Source organism: Heterocephalus glaber, unplaced genomic scaffold (genome assembly GCF_053883595.1).
Source record: "Heterocephalus glaber isolate CG9 unplaced genomic scaffold, H.glaber_assembly_v1.0 deba00000546, whole genome shotgun sequence".
NCBI classification, from domain to species: Eukaryota; Metazoa; Chordata; class Mammalia; order Rodentia; family Bathyergidae; genus Heterocephalus; species Heterocephalus glaber.
The window spans coordinates 2,313,172-2,327,317 of record NW_028258147.1 but is presented as its reverse complement, the minus strand read 5'-3'; the positions used below and the strand labels follow the sequence as shown (position 1 = coordinate 2,327,317).

The following is a 14,146-nucleotide window of genomic DNA, read 5'->3' as shown; positions in this document are numbered from 1 at the left end:
AATCATCATTTTCCTATATGAGAGCTTACTTACAATGATTTTTCTTTGGTGGTATTTTCCTGATCCTGACAATATGACATATATAGTCATATAATTCTTTGTTCCTCAGGATCAAATTCCTTTTTAATCCCCACTTGAAGTTCCCTAGAAGCAGAGTTTCCAGGGGTGAATTTTTAACAAGAGCTGAGGAAACTTGGATATTGCTTCTAATTGCTCTGTGACTTGGGGCAACTTATGTGCCTCTCTGTCCTCATAGTCCTCATTTCTAAACTGAGAATAATCTGCCCTATACATCTCATAGGTGTGTTTCATCAGCTGAGATTATTGTGAAAGAGCTTTGAAAATGAGCTCTTGTGAAAGTGTAAGTAGTATTATTAATGATCTCCTGATTAGGTGTGAACTCTCTTAAAACTTCATTTAAATTCTAGGCATTGGCTTTTTTTTCTACTAGATAAAAGCTTTGTCTTTATTGCTATTTTGTGTGTTTTTTAAAATGTAAAACTGTTCTGAAGGTCTTCATGAACACTGCTTTAATTTGCCTTTTCATGTTGTATTCATTCTTGCTAACAATACTAATTTTCTAAGCTATTATTTTCTTCAGAGGAATTTTTTTTAATGGGGTCTGTAGTCTGAGATCCTATTAGTAATAGGTTTCAGATTTTGTTCTCTTGCTTCTTCTGTACTCTTGAAAGAAATTCTGGATTTCTTTCCATTAACAATTATTTCCAGATATTGTAAGGCTGGCTACTAATCTGCTGACCCAATATTAAAGTCTTTTATTTTCTCAGGGTTGTGATTTAACCAACATTAGCATTTTGTGTGGATATGTTCACCTGCAGAAGTTGGATCTTTCGGTGAATAAAATTGAAGGTATGTAATTGTCATCCTAGCAGATTGTGCACTGATTTCAAAATTTAAACGTTGCAGTATATAATGCAGTTTAATAAGACCAAACTTGATATGAGTGGTTTGAAGATTAGTTTTCCTATTGATCCTTTCCTTTCCATGCTCCCTCTCCCTCAGAAGGCACCAGTGACCGGATGAGTGAGGAAAAGGCACAGGTCTGCACTGCGATGATATGGCTGATATGCACTCAAGGATAATTAAAAACAGGGGATGGGATGTTTGCCTTAGGTTTCCTTTTTAAGAGATCAATTGTTATCTCTAAAATACTTCCTGAATGATGATTCCTTTTTCTTTCTATTTGTTATTTAATGCAGACAAATGTCTTTTTTCTTTAGTGAATTCTTTTTTTTTTTTTTTTTTTGGTACTAGGGGTTGAACTCGGGACCTTGCGCTTGTGAGGCAGGTGCTAGAACCACTGAGCTAAATCCCCAGCCCTCTATAGTGAATTCTTTATTTTGCTTTTATATTTACATTGTAATCCTGTCTAGCTATTTCTATCCTTGTTTGAGCCCCAAGGGTTCACAAATTTATTTTTCTCTCTTTTTGCTGTCTCTACATGTTTAGTTGATTCTCTCAACCCAACTCTGCCATCTGTAGTTCTATATATTTGTTATAACACCTTGCTCACATTTAATAATTGTCACATTTTCTTCAAAGCTTGATTCCTGTTGCTGTATCTGGGTTTACTTGTTTTTAACAGTGTACATTTTTTTTCTTCAGACTTCTAGAGAAGAAAGCAAGTCATTATTTCTGACCTGCTTTCTCTACTGATTAAATCAGATGTTCCTAATAAAGATCTTCCGTTTCATTCTCTGATCCCTTCCCATATGACTCTAATAGTCAGAATTTACTCTTCAATAGCTAAGAAATAGTCTAAAGCTAGTTTTGAAAATTACAAACAGTTGCATAGAGAGAATATTGGAGTGTGTACTGAACTTCAGCAGTTAGCAGCTGATGGGCAGTCTTGTTTCATCTACATCTCCCTGTCCCTCTACCCTAAGGTAATTTTAAAGCGCATCCCAGACTATGATGATCATATATATCATCAGAAAGACTTTTTTCATATTATTGGCAGGAGTGCTCCACCCACCCCACACTTCCAAGGTTGATTTAGTGGATGAGAGATTGCAGAGTGGTGGGTGACTTTGGCAGTGCTTGGTCCTCACATCGAAGAAAGTGACTTTCTTCATGTCCATGCCACATGGGCAAGGAGTCCCCAGTTGCAACAGAAGCTTTCCTTTTCACCCAGATCAGTCTCCAGTAATCCTGGGTGGCCCATTTTATTCATTTAGCAATCTTTGAGAGCCTGCGATGAGTTGGGTACAGCATATTTTTCTTTTGTGATGGCAGCCTTCCTGATTTCTGATGATGTAGACCAAATTTCAGCTTGCAGCAGAATCATCTTGGGAGGGTATGTTAAAATAGATATCCAAACTCCACCCTCAGTGTATCTGATTCAGTAAATTTGGGATGTGCCTGAAAATTTGCGTTTAGAATAAGTTCCTGGTTGAGGCTGATGATGCTGATCCAGACTTCACTTTGAGAACCACTAATATAGATATGAGGTGCTCCTGCCATCTGGTGGACAAGGAAGTCACTGCACCTAGTAGGGACTTCACAGCCTGCTGGAGTTTGGGGCCTGGCCACTCAGACCGGGGATTATTTGTCATGGCGATTTTCAAAAACATTGGCTCTCTACAAAGTGTTGAAATGTATTCAACATCACTTTGTCTCTAAGTACTACGTAGCTGCTGCTTCTGCTATCAGACAGATGTCCAGAGTATGACAAAAGGATTGGCTACAACTAGGTTTGGGAAGTGGCAGTTGATAGAGCAGAGCCCACTCCCAACACACATACAGCCAAGCTCAGAATGGACAGATAGACACAAATCATAAAGCATTTACTTTCTCTCTTAGGCAGCTCCTTGATTGGCTCATTCATTTGTGCCAAAGTGGCAGTGTCCCAATTTATTGTCTCATCTAGAGCCATTTGCATTTAGGATGTGTCTTATTTCAGAAGAATGAAGTAGAAATTGGTGGGGATTTTGTAGCTTTAAGGTCCATTGAGAAGGAAAGGGGCCAGAGGCCTTCTCGAACTGCCTTCCCACGTGCTCCAAGGCAGGGTCCCCACAGCCCTGGCACCCTAACCTCTCCTAGTCTGCATGTGGGAGGTAGAAGCGCATTGCTTGGCTTTGAATGTGAGGCTGCTTTCTCCTACTAGAAGCCATCCCTCTGAGCAGTTGTAATGGCCCTGTCCACACTTTAGAGTCTGAGAACTGGGAAGACGCTATTATTGTTATTATTTGCAGGTGGTGAAGTGAATTGCTGGTAGTGACAAGGCTATAACCCTTATTATCTGATTATTCCTGATCTCTCCCTTCTCAGAGTGCCTCTGCTGTAAAGCAGCAGAGAAAGAAAAAACAGTGCTTCACAGCTTTTGTGTTTTATATGTAATTCCATTTGGAATCTATTAGCACATAGTCCTTTTAGTATTTAAATTTCAGAATATTTGCTAGGGATAAAATGCAAAATTCAGATGTAATTTCAAACCAATCCAGAGTCAAATCAGAATAATAGCAACGATTTAAATCATGTAAAATAATTAATGAGATTTAGGATTAATTCCAACTAAAACAAAATTGAATTTACAACAAAGAGGGTTCTCTAATTGTGGCATTTCCAATCTTCTAAAAAGACCTAATTCAGTTATTTAGGGGCTAATTATCAAGAGGATTATCTAAGGCTTCAGTTTCTCATCCTTTCCTTGAAGGCTGGTAATTTTTGAAATATTTAGGCATTAGCAGCTTGTGGGAGGGTGAGCAGGGACGTGTGAGGGATCTCAGCCATTTATTACTTGGACATCCCAGAAATCAGGGGACAGAAGAGGTGGGCAGGCTCCAGGTAAGAACTAGAGGTATTTGCACATTTTTGTAAAAAATATTTCACACATTCCTGCTATCATTTATTTTACTCATCTAGAATACTTAAGATGTACTTGCAACTGGTGGAATTTAAAAATATTCTGATGCAGCATATGCTGTTTTTAATGACTTTTTCAAGTTATTTTATTGACTTAGCTGTTCTGTGTCTATTTCCCCCTCAGATTTGTCTTGTGTTAGTTGCATGCCTTATCTTCTAGAACTTAATGCTTCTCAAAATAAGTTGACTACGTTCTTCAATTTCAAGCCACCCAAAAATCTCAAGGTACATTTTATTAGTACTAATTACATATGGTAAGTGGTTTTCAACGTACATTAAATAAGCAAAATAGAGCTAAAGTGGAAAATTGACAGAGAGTACTTTGTAGGGTAAATCGTGTGTTTCAATCAGAATAAAAAAGAAGGAAAAGGGAGATGGTCTGTCACCTCAGCCTTTTTATTTTTTATTTATTTATTTATTTTTTTGGTACCTGGGATTGAAGTGAGGTCCTTGCGCTTGCGCAGCAGGTGGTGAAACCACTGAGCTAAATCCCCGGCCCCACCTCAGCCTTTTTAAACAGTAGTCATTATTACATTTCGCTTGCCAGAGCAGTTTTATCTGAAACATTTGTAAAAATTTCTGAGAGGTTCAAACTTTGTTCTCTTAATTATCCAACCTTTATTTTTAAAAAATAAAATAATGCTTTCGGATCTCCTTTCCTGCTTCTCTGCATTTGCTTTGGTACTTCTGAAGCAAAAATGAACTTCTTGTGGACAGTGGTTTGGGGAACGGTTTGCTGCCCTAGAGAACTCTGCTGTATTCCGCCTCCAGGTGCACCTGGGTCCCCCATGGTTCTTGTGAAACCTAGAGTCCCACCTGGCAGGTTGGGGATGGGGCCAGAGACTGTGATTTCTTCCAGTCTTCCTGGTAATATCCTGGCTACTGGCCCATACTTAAGTAGAGATCATGGAGGGCAGGTCCCCCATTTTTTTCTGCACATTGGAATCACCTGGGAGAATTTTAAGATCTACTGTGGCCTGGATTCCATGCTAGAGACTCTGACTGATGTGGTACAAAGTAAGGACTGGGCTTTGGATGTGTTAGATGTCCCCAAGGTGATTTTAATATGTATGCTGACAAATTTAAGATTCATTGCCGCAGAGCTTGTGATGAGTATTGTTCTGTTGGATTCAAATATTTAATAAAATGGTGGGTGTTTTTGGAACTGGGGATCAAACTTGGGACCTTGCATTTGCGAGGCAGGCGTCGGGACCACTGAGCTAAATCCCTGGCCCTTTTTTGTGTGTTTTTGAGACAAGGTGTCCCTATGTAGTTTAGGCTGGCCTAGAACTCACTATGCAGCCCAGGCTGGCCTTGAACTCACAGAGATCCTCCTGCCTCAGCCTCCTAAGTGCTGGGATCATAGGCATGTGCCATCATGCTTAATAAAATGTATTCTAAGGAATGGACATCAATTACTATCTTTTATTATCCATTTTATGTACAAAATCAGTTAACTTAGATACGAATTATTCCTCTGAAGTCTGCACAAATATGAAAATCTATTTGAAATCAAGAATTTGATATTTCTCTTCTGGGAGTGATAATACCTTTTTTCCCTATTGTTTCACGTCATTCCATTTTTATTAGTATTGTGGTTTTTCTTTTGAAATTATAGTTATTCCCAGGGTGACAGTGATATGCCTTTGTCTAAATAAGCCACATTTGGGGCCTTTTTGTGCTCAGTGTGGGACTGCATAGTCTCAAAGTTGTCAAGAATTATATTTGCAGAGCCATTTTAGTTTTCCTCTGCTGTCCTATTTACCTCAGTCTGAGCCCCAGGGAAATCAGTCATGGTAACAGCATGATTCCTCCCCTGGGAAACTTTCCTTGCAGTTTCTTCCAATCACCTCTGCCTTTCCTTCTCCCCAAAAGACCCCACAAGCCGACAAAAAACAAATCATATGCTACATCTTTGAGGTTACAACTTCTTGGAGAATTACCAGCAAATACATTGGTAACTTTTGAGAAGTATTTGCCCTGGAATGAGGTGTTTCAACTTTATGCAAACTCTAGAAGGACCTGAGAAGAAATCAGTGAGGCTTTCTGGTGTTTTCAATGCATTTCTTATTTAATCCTCCCAGTTAATCTGTGAGCCAGCTGTTACTGGCCCATTTTACAGATGAGGACACTGAAAACTCAGAAAGGTTAAGTTCTACTTAACCTTTGCTGGAAAGTAGGAGAGCTGGGATTGAACTCCATGTCTGAGAGCACAAAGCCTGTATCTTCCCAATAAGTCAGGCTTGAGCAGACCTATGTACCACCCTCTTGAGAAGATCTACTTTTTTTTCTTTTAATATCTATAAGCCTTTTGCCACCATCCAGAGAGAGCATGCATTTCTTTATAAAGAGCAGAGGCTTGTACTTGTACAGTTTTAGATTTCTTACAACACTTTTGCTCTTAGTAGGTGAAAAGTGTTATTTGATTTGATGGATACGTCCTGTAAGATATGGGTTCCAATGGGACTCAGAGCAATATCATAACACCTTTAAAACCTTTCAACAAACCTGGCATCATAGGTACTTAGAAGGCATAGTATGGACATATAGCCCCAACAGAGGCATAGTTAGGTGTTGGCGGAAAAGTGTCAGTTACAAGTAAGCCCATAAAATAACTTTATTTCTAACCCACCATTATTATATAAGAAAAAAACTGAATGCTAAACTCCATTTACATCATGCCAAGCTGAATTATTTCATAGTGTGCATGTTACATACTTGCCATTTGTAGCAAGTAAATTTATGTTCAAAGCTTTTGACTTAACACTGTTTGCACATTTCTGTTTCTTTACATGGTTTGCAAACTTGGATTTTACTAGGTAACTCTTGTTATGTTGTAATTGACTTAAGCAGTTTTCTACTCTTGCTACTTGTGTTGTTTCTAAAATTTTTTTTGTATTTAAAGTATTAGCACTTAATTCATTGCTAAAACAATCTTTGTAAAGTTTTTGGGTGGAATCACAGTTTTAAAGGTCATGAAAATTAAGAATAGTGTGTATAATACAAATTGCTTGATAGTTTTCCAGAAAATGATTTCAGTGTGCCCAGCAAGTTATCTAAGCAGTGTTTCAAACACTTTTTTTCTTAAAAAAATTTTTTTGTTTATCTTTACCAGTAGGTGAATAATTAATGAAAGTTATTTAATGTTGTTTTTTAGCCCCCTGACCCCAGTGGTGGTGCTGAGGATTGAACCCAAGACCTTACGTGCTAGGCACTACTCTGCCACTGAGCTAAACTCCCAGCCCCTACCCTCATGTTTTTGACTAGAAACAACAGATGTTGCTGAAAATGTCTTCCTTAAAATAGTCAATTTTGAGAAAGAATGTAAAGTTGAGGTGGTGTAGCCTGAGAGAGGAAGAAGATGGACTATTCTGGCAGTTAGGAGGTGGTGACATGGGAGAATCTATTGAGACAGGGGCAGAAAAGGCAAAGGCAAGAGAAACAAGCTCTGCATATAAACAGGCTGGATAAGGTCTACTGGAGGTTACAGAACATGAAAAGCATGGTGGTGAGGGTGGAACTGAGATAAATGGTGAAGGAAGACCAAGAGAGTGGAAAATAAACACTGAGAAGTAGAGTAGCTGTGGGAAAAGGAAGAATTTAGGCCATGGGGATCCCCCACAGAAGTGCTGGCTTCCTTTGTATCCTTGAAAGTGGACAGACAAGGATGCTGGTTAGAAAACGGTCAGCGATACATGAATGTGTTAGCCTTAGTGTTCTTTCAGTAATGAATTCTAACCCTAAAACCAAATATACCTTCTTGTTCTTTAATTATTGTGGTGAGTATGAATGAAAAATAATATGTAACGTATTGTTTTCTTTTTCTTACCAGAAGGTGGATTTTTCCTGCAACCAAATTTCTGAAATGTGTGATTTGTCAGCATACCATTCTCTCACCAAACTAATTTTGGACAGTATCCTTTGAATAAAGGGGGTAACTCAATTAACAGTTCCAACAAAGAATGTATACCAGATTACATGAAATAGTAACAGATAGACATTGTATTAGAATTGTCTCATTGAAATGATTAAGAATTGATAGTCACAAAATAAGGAAAGATTTTTTACTGTACCAAGAAATAAAACTGTAATTCAAAGCTTGCCAAAAGCATCTTACTCTTCAAAAGCTAAGTAAGATAATCCTTTTTCTAATAAATGAAGGATTCTTCTTAATCTGGAACTAGAGAAGCTGTTTTAGTTTACTTGTTAAAATCTACTTTATCTTGTCCCCTATTTTATATAAATTCAGCATTTAAAAATTCAGCTATTTATCCAAGGCAAAGTTATGATTATTGTACAAAATAATTCACACTAAGTTTCCTTTAAAAAAGCTAACCTTTCTTGTTTGTTTGTCTGTTTTTGTGGTGATGGTGATTGAACCCAAGGGTTTGAGTATGCTGATAAGTGCTCTACCACTGATCTATACCACCAGCCTCTATATTAGATTTAAAACATTCTTTCAGTAAAAAAAAGGCCAAAATCAACTTTTGATTTGCAGCCAACTTTGGAAATATATGTCTTGCATAAAGAAGGCCCCAATGTATACAGAGTATCTACTTTAAAGTCACCTTCAACCACCAGGGTGTAAGGGGTTCATTGGAGACCTATGAGTTTAATGAGATTGCCTCTCATCTTTACACCAGAGACTGATGTTCTCTGGGCAATACAGGAGGAGGACCTTCTCTTCCTCAGTAAGTATCTTCTATTCACCTGAGGTTTTGAGCAGGGGCAGGATGGAGAATGAATTGATTGCCCCTGGTGCCTCATTCCAGGGATGTGGTAGCAGCTTGTTTGTGAAGCAGCTGAGATCGCAGAAGGTACATTTCCTTGAAGACGTATTTTGTAGAGATAATTCATTCTCATATAATGGAGTGATAGAACCTAGTCCCACTCCCTTTAGAACCTATATGTGAAAATGTCCAATCGGTAGGCATTTAGACAGAGCTTTTGTGATGAGCAGCTATTCCTGATAGTAGCCTAATAGAGCAATCAGATGATGATCCAACTGAAATGTTCTGATGACAAACTAGAAGTTCACACACACTAGTGAGATCTTTCCATAGAACAATCGTGTGCAGTAACTGCAAAGAGATGGAGCTTGAGAGCTCAGAAGCCATCTGGCTCAAAATCTCATCTCAGGCCACATGGAAGACACCAGCAGCAGTAGCACCACCTGAAATTTCCTAGAAGTGCAGATTCTTGGGCTCTATGCCAGACCTATGTAACCACAAATTGTATTTAAACAAGATGCAGACCTTTCAAATGCATTTAAAGCCTCAGAAGCCCTGGAGTCAGCTGCCCTCTAAACTGCTGGCTACCGGAAGGGCACTCAGCATCCAGAGTCCCTTCTTGTCCTTCAGGGTCCAGACATGGTAGCATGGAGTTTTCTATGGGAAGAGCTGTCCCCCAGAAAAACATTCTTCTGTGTGCAGACTGGAATTGCCAAAGAAAATAACTTTCTAGTGTTCTAGATTCAAAATGGGGAATACGGTTTAAAACATTTCTATCATGAGAATCTTAATCTCTATATAAATTTAGCTTTCTGTATAAAAATGTATTTTTTTTTGGTACTGGGGATCAAACTCGGGACCTTGTAAAAATGTATTGTGACTTTGAAAATTTAAATATCATAAAGGAATTTTATTTTATTTTTTGCAGTGTTGGGATCGAACCTAGGGTCACACTGGTGCACACTGGGTAAATGCTCTTCTGTTGAGTTACATCCCCAGTCCTGTTTATTTTTTATGTTGAGACAGGGTCTGACTAAGTTGCCCAGGCTGACCTCAAACTTATCCTCCTGCCTCTACCTCCTGAGTAGCTGGGGTTATAAATGTTGACCATTGTGCCTGGCTATTTTTTAAAACTTGACATTAGATATAGCAGTTGAGGCTTATCAGTGAAGTATGAAAAGCTGTAATTATACACCGGAACGAACTGAAATTCAGCATGTGTGTGTATAATTAGAGTGTAACAGTGGCGTCATTACTCACCTGTGTTTGAAAAAAAGCGCAAGAACAAGTAGCCAAAGCAATCTACTCTTTGTGGGCTATTGATGAAGTAAATTCGGATGTCTTACAGTTTTGAAAAGATTGTAGGCTTGTTTCTAAGAGTATTAGATATGCCTCTTTCTCTTTTGTTCCTTTTGATCAAATATTGTGCATGATGTAGGCAGTGGAGTTTTATGAGTTTTTCTGAACAGCTGGAAGTAAAAAATAGCTGATAAGATTATAAATTAATCTCTTTGGAGGAAAAAAGCACAATATTAGATTACTTTCAAAAGGATAAAATGCTTTGAGATTAAAAAAATGGGGATTTTAAACCAAGTTTTATGTTAGTACATTTGAAAACTTGGATGAAATAGACAAATTTCTATAAAAACATTATGCAGAAAAGCATTGGTTTGAAAATAGAAACCTTGAGTAGTCCTATTAAGTTACTCATCCCAAATTAAAATGAACTTAATGTATTAAAATCATTCTACCAAAATAAAGCAAAATAAAACCCATCAGACCCGAACTTTCCAAGAATACTTTCTGATAATCAAAAAAGTCTTTCATTAAAAATAGGCATACTCATGGCTCATTCTGAGGAAGTTCATTGATATTTAAACCAGACAAGGAACTGTAAGAGAAAAGAAAAGGACAGGTTTATTTCACTCGTAGTACAGCATAAGTTTAAAAATCCTAAATAATAGCAATGGATCTGACAGTATATCAAAAAGATGATTTATTATGATCAAATTGGGTTCATCTCAGAATGTAAGGGTAAATTGGAAAATCTAGAAATGTCATTTACAACATTAACAATTCAAGGAAAATAAATCTTGGTATCTTTAGCTAAAGAAGCTGAATAGATATGTAAAATTTAATAAAATCCAGCACTCATTTACAATAAAACTCTCAGTCGTAGGGTGTTTTCTCTATTTGATAATGTGTACAAAAGTGTTAAAGAAACTTTATCCAAATTTGGGATATGTTCTAAGCATTTTCCTTTGAAGTCTGGAATAAGGGAAAGGATTTCTACGATTGTTACTTCTACTCATTGCTTTGGAGGTCTCATCACCATAACCAAGAGAAAGAAACAGAGGTGCAGTATAAGATTGGTATGGAGAAAATAAAAGCCATTCTTTGCAAAATCAACAAAGAATATAAAAAAGAACTTGCACTAGAAGCAATAGAATTTTGAGAGGTCAGCAAGGGGGATGGACATAAATTTAATACATGGAAGTCAATTGTATGTCTTTACACAAAAAACAAGCGACACCATTTATAAGAGCAGCAAACATAATTTTTTGTGGAGGAGGGGGAGTATTGGGGATTGGACTAAGAGCCTTCACACTAAGCTACATACATGGCGTTCATTCATTCATTTATAGACAGGCTCTTGCTAAATTGTAGTCTGGGCACAAATTTGTGATCCTTCTGCCTCAGCCTCTCAGAGTATGTGTCTCCCCGCCCAACTAACAAACATAAATCTTATTAAGGATCAATAAGTCCTGGGGAAGGAGGAAATCATAAATACTGAAGGGTATTGAATTCTAGTTAAGGAGAAATATATCTGAAGTTTCTAGATAACAAGATGCACAAAGATGTAAAAAGAATGTTACAAAAAATCAGATAAAGCTAATAAACATATGAAGAGATATCAGTCTCATTTGCTTTCAGAGAAATGCAGCTCAAGACCACATGAGGTACTCTATCACATCCGTTCCAGTGACAGAATTTAAGATAACTAAAAATACCAATTGTTGGAGAACATATTGGTGCAAGAAGGCTCTCTTTTTACTTTGTTTGTGTGTATGAAATTTGTTCAACCGCTTTAGAAAACAATTTTATATTATCTTTTAAAGTTAAGTATCTAAATTCACTATAACCTAGCACTTTCATTTCTGCAAAAGAAAAGTTTAGCAAATATGCACTGGGATGCTTGTGTCAGAATCTTCTTAGTGTTATTGCTGATAATAGCAAAAACTTGAATCAGCACAGCCCAATCATTTATTTAGAGAAAACATAAGTTTTGCTATTGTCACAGAGCAGTATGTCATATAGTTGTGAAAGTGAGTGAAATGTACATACATGCAGCAAAAAGCATGAATCTTAATAAAAAATATAATTTAGGTATAAACCTAATGGAAGAGGGAAGAAGGAAGAGACAGTTCAGCATAGTGATTATCTCTGAGAGGCAGACATAAGGATTTGACAGGAGAGGTGTGCAGAGGCAGATTTACATTGTTGCCAATGTTCTACCTCTTGTTTTGGGGTGAGGAATAGTTGCAAGAATGTTGTGTGTGTGTGTGTGCGCGCGCGTGTGTGCCTGTGCCTGTGCATGCATGTTTTGGTGTGGTGCTAGAGGTTGAATCCAGGGCCTTGTACATGCTAGGCAAGTGCTCTTCCACTGAGCTAAACCCCTAGTTCCCATTATACTGTTAAAAGTAAACAAAAGCGTGGGCGGGGGATTTAGCTCAGTGGTTTCACCACCTGCTGTGCAAGCGGAAGGACCCACGTTCAATCCCCAGTACCAAAAAAAAAAAAAAAAAAAAGTAAACAAAAGCAGCTGGTGCATGGGCCAATATTATTTAAGAATTCAGTTTAACTCAGTTCTATATAAGAATTTTAAAACTTAAAAGTTCTGAATTGATTTCTTTGAAAATAATCAGTTAATCAAACTAATAATACTGAAAGTGTGATTATAGATTATAATACTACCCCAGAAAGAATTATTAATTATAAGGTATAAATTTTTTAGTTTATCTCATCAGGCTATTTTATTCTTCTCTATGTGGACAACTGATAATTAATAATCATCCAAAATTGCAAAATGATCAACTTTGCTTAGGTAAATATCTTTGTTGCTAGGTAAAAATGAAGTTTATTTTTTACCTATAAGTAATCATTGAGTAGTGATTGGAATGTATTTAAAAAATGATTCATGGAATTTTAAATCTGGACAAAACTTTAGAGACCATCTAGTCCACACTGTGATTTTATGGATAAGGAGATGAGACCCAGAGAGGAGTTAACAGTTTGCCCAAGATCATCTGATAAATAGTCCAACTGAGACTGGTCTCTTGAATTCCATTGGTTTTTTCCCATGTTGCAGTTCACTGAGTAATTACTACTTTTATCACAGAGCCGTTGAAACGATGTGCATGCTTCATTTCTTAGAAAGATTCACCCCTAGAGTGAAAACCATTTTTCAAGGGTAAAGTGATATAGATCTTTCAGGATTGGTTTTGATTAAAGCCATCATTGTGGTTCTCTCCACTAAGAGAATTGTGATGGATTTCCTACTTATTTTTCAGTAACCATTTTCTATACACTTGAACCATATTTTATGATTGTAAACAAATGAATAAGACCAAATACTGAACTAGTGAATAATTCATGTCAAGCATTTGTGAACCATTGTCAGCACTGCCAAACTGTAAAAATATATTGTTGTGTTTTTCCCCCCTAGTTGTAAAGTTGTGCTTAAGTGCCATAGGGTTTCTTCTCTCAGTTTTTGTAAGAATCTAAAATTCCACTGCAAAAGATTTATTCACAAAATGGTAAAACTTCAGAGCTAGAAGGCAACACGATGATTTTGAGTTCTTTGACTCTCTTTCTCCTGTTAGCCATCTTTAAAAATTATAATACATCTCAGAGGACTAACCCAGGAAGCGAACTCATTGTTAGAGTTTAGTAATTTATCAGATTATATTTCTTCTTATCAGAAACTCCCAAGATAAGCATGCAAGAATAATATTAGGAGGAAGGGTAAGAAACATTGCATGAAGTTTCTTAAAATAAGAAAACAGGAGATTGGAGAGAAAAAGGTATTACTTAAAGCAAATTGCAAACTCAGAGCTCAGCATGTTGACTGTTATTCTTGCTGATGGTCACACATGGTGTGATTTGGAATAATTAGGTAGGGAAAACTGTTGTGCCATTCTAAGAAGTCGTTATTCCCCAGGCAATTTATTCTAGGACCCCTATCAGATATCAAAATCCAGTTATATTTGAGTCTTATACATGATTGGTGCTTACATATAATTTATGTATAATTGCTCTTATACTTTAATTCATCCCTGTATTCCAGTGTTTACAATACCTAATACAACAAAAAGCTATGGAAATAGTTGTTATAATGTATATTTAAGGGAATAACAACAAGAAACAAGTTTGAACAAATTCAATAGAGACACAGTTTTGTACAATCAAATATTTTCCATCTGAGCTTAGTTGGTTGAATATGAGGATGGGAACCTGTGGATGTGGAGGAC

The 14,146-nt window shown here is 37.0% G+C and overlaps 1 protein-coding gene across 4 annotated transcripts in view; it reads left to right on the top strand.

Annotated features, from left to right (window-relative positions):
* Positions 1 to 14,146, top strand: part of Lrguk (leucine rich repeats and guanylate kinase domain containing) — a 137,070-nt gene that overhangs the window by 60,197 nt on the left and 62,727 nt on the right. For all 4 annotated transcript variants that reach the window (XM_087204411.1, XM_087204410.1, XM_021237592.2 and 1 more), the window contains 3 exons: positions 789 to 870; positions 4,010 to 4,110; positions 7,718 to 7,799. In XM_087204411.1, the coding sequence (XP_087060537.1) occupies positions 4,030 to 4,110; positions 7,718 to 7,799 (163 nt within the window). In that variant the 5' untranslated portion in view covers positions 789 to 870; positions 4,010 to 4,029. The remainder of the gene's footprint in view (positions 1 to 788; positions 871 to 4,009; positions 4,111 to 7,717; positions 7,800 to 14,146) is intronic.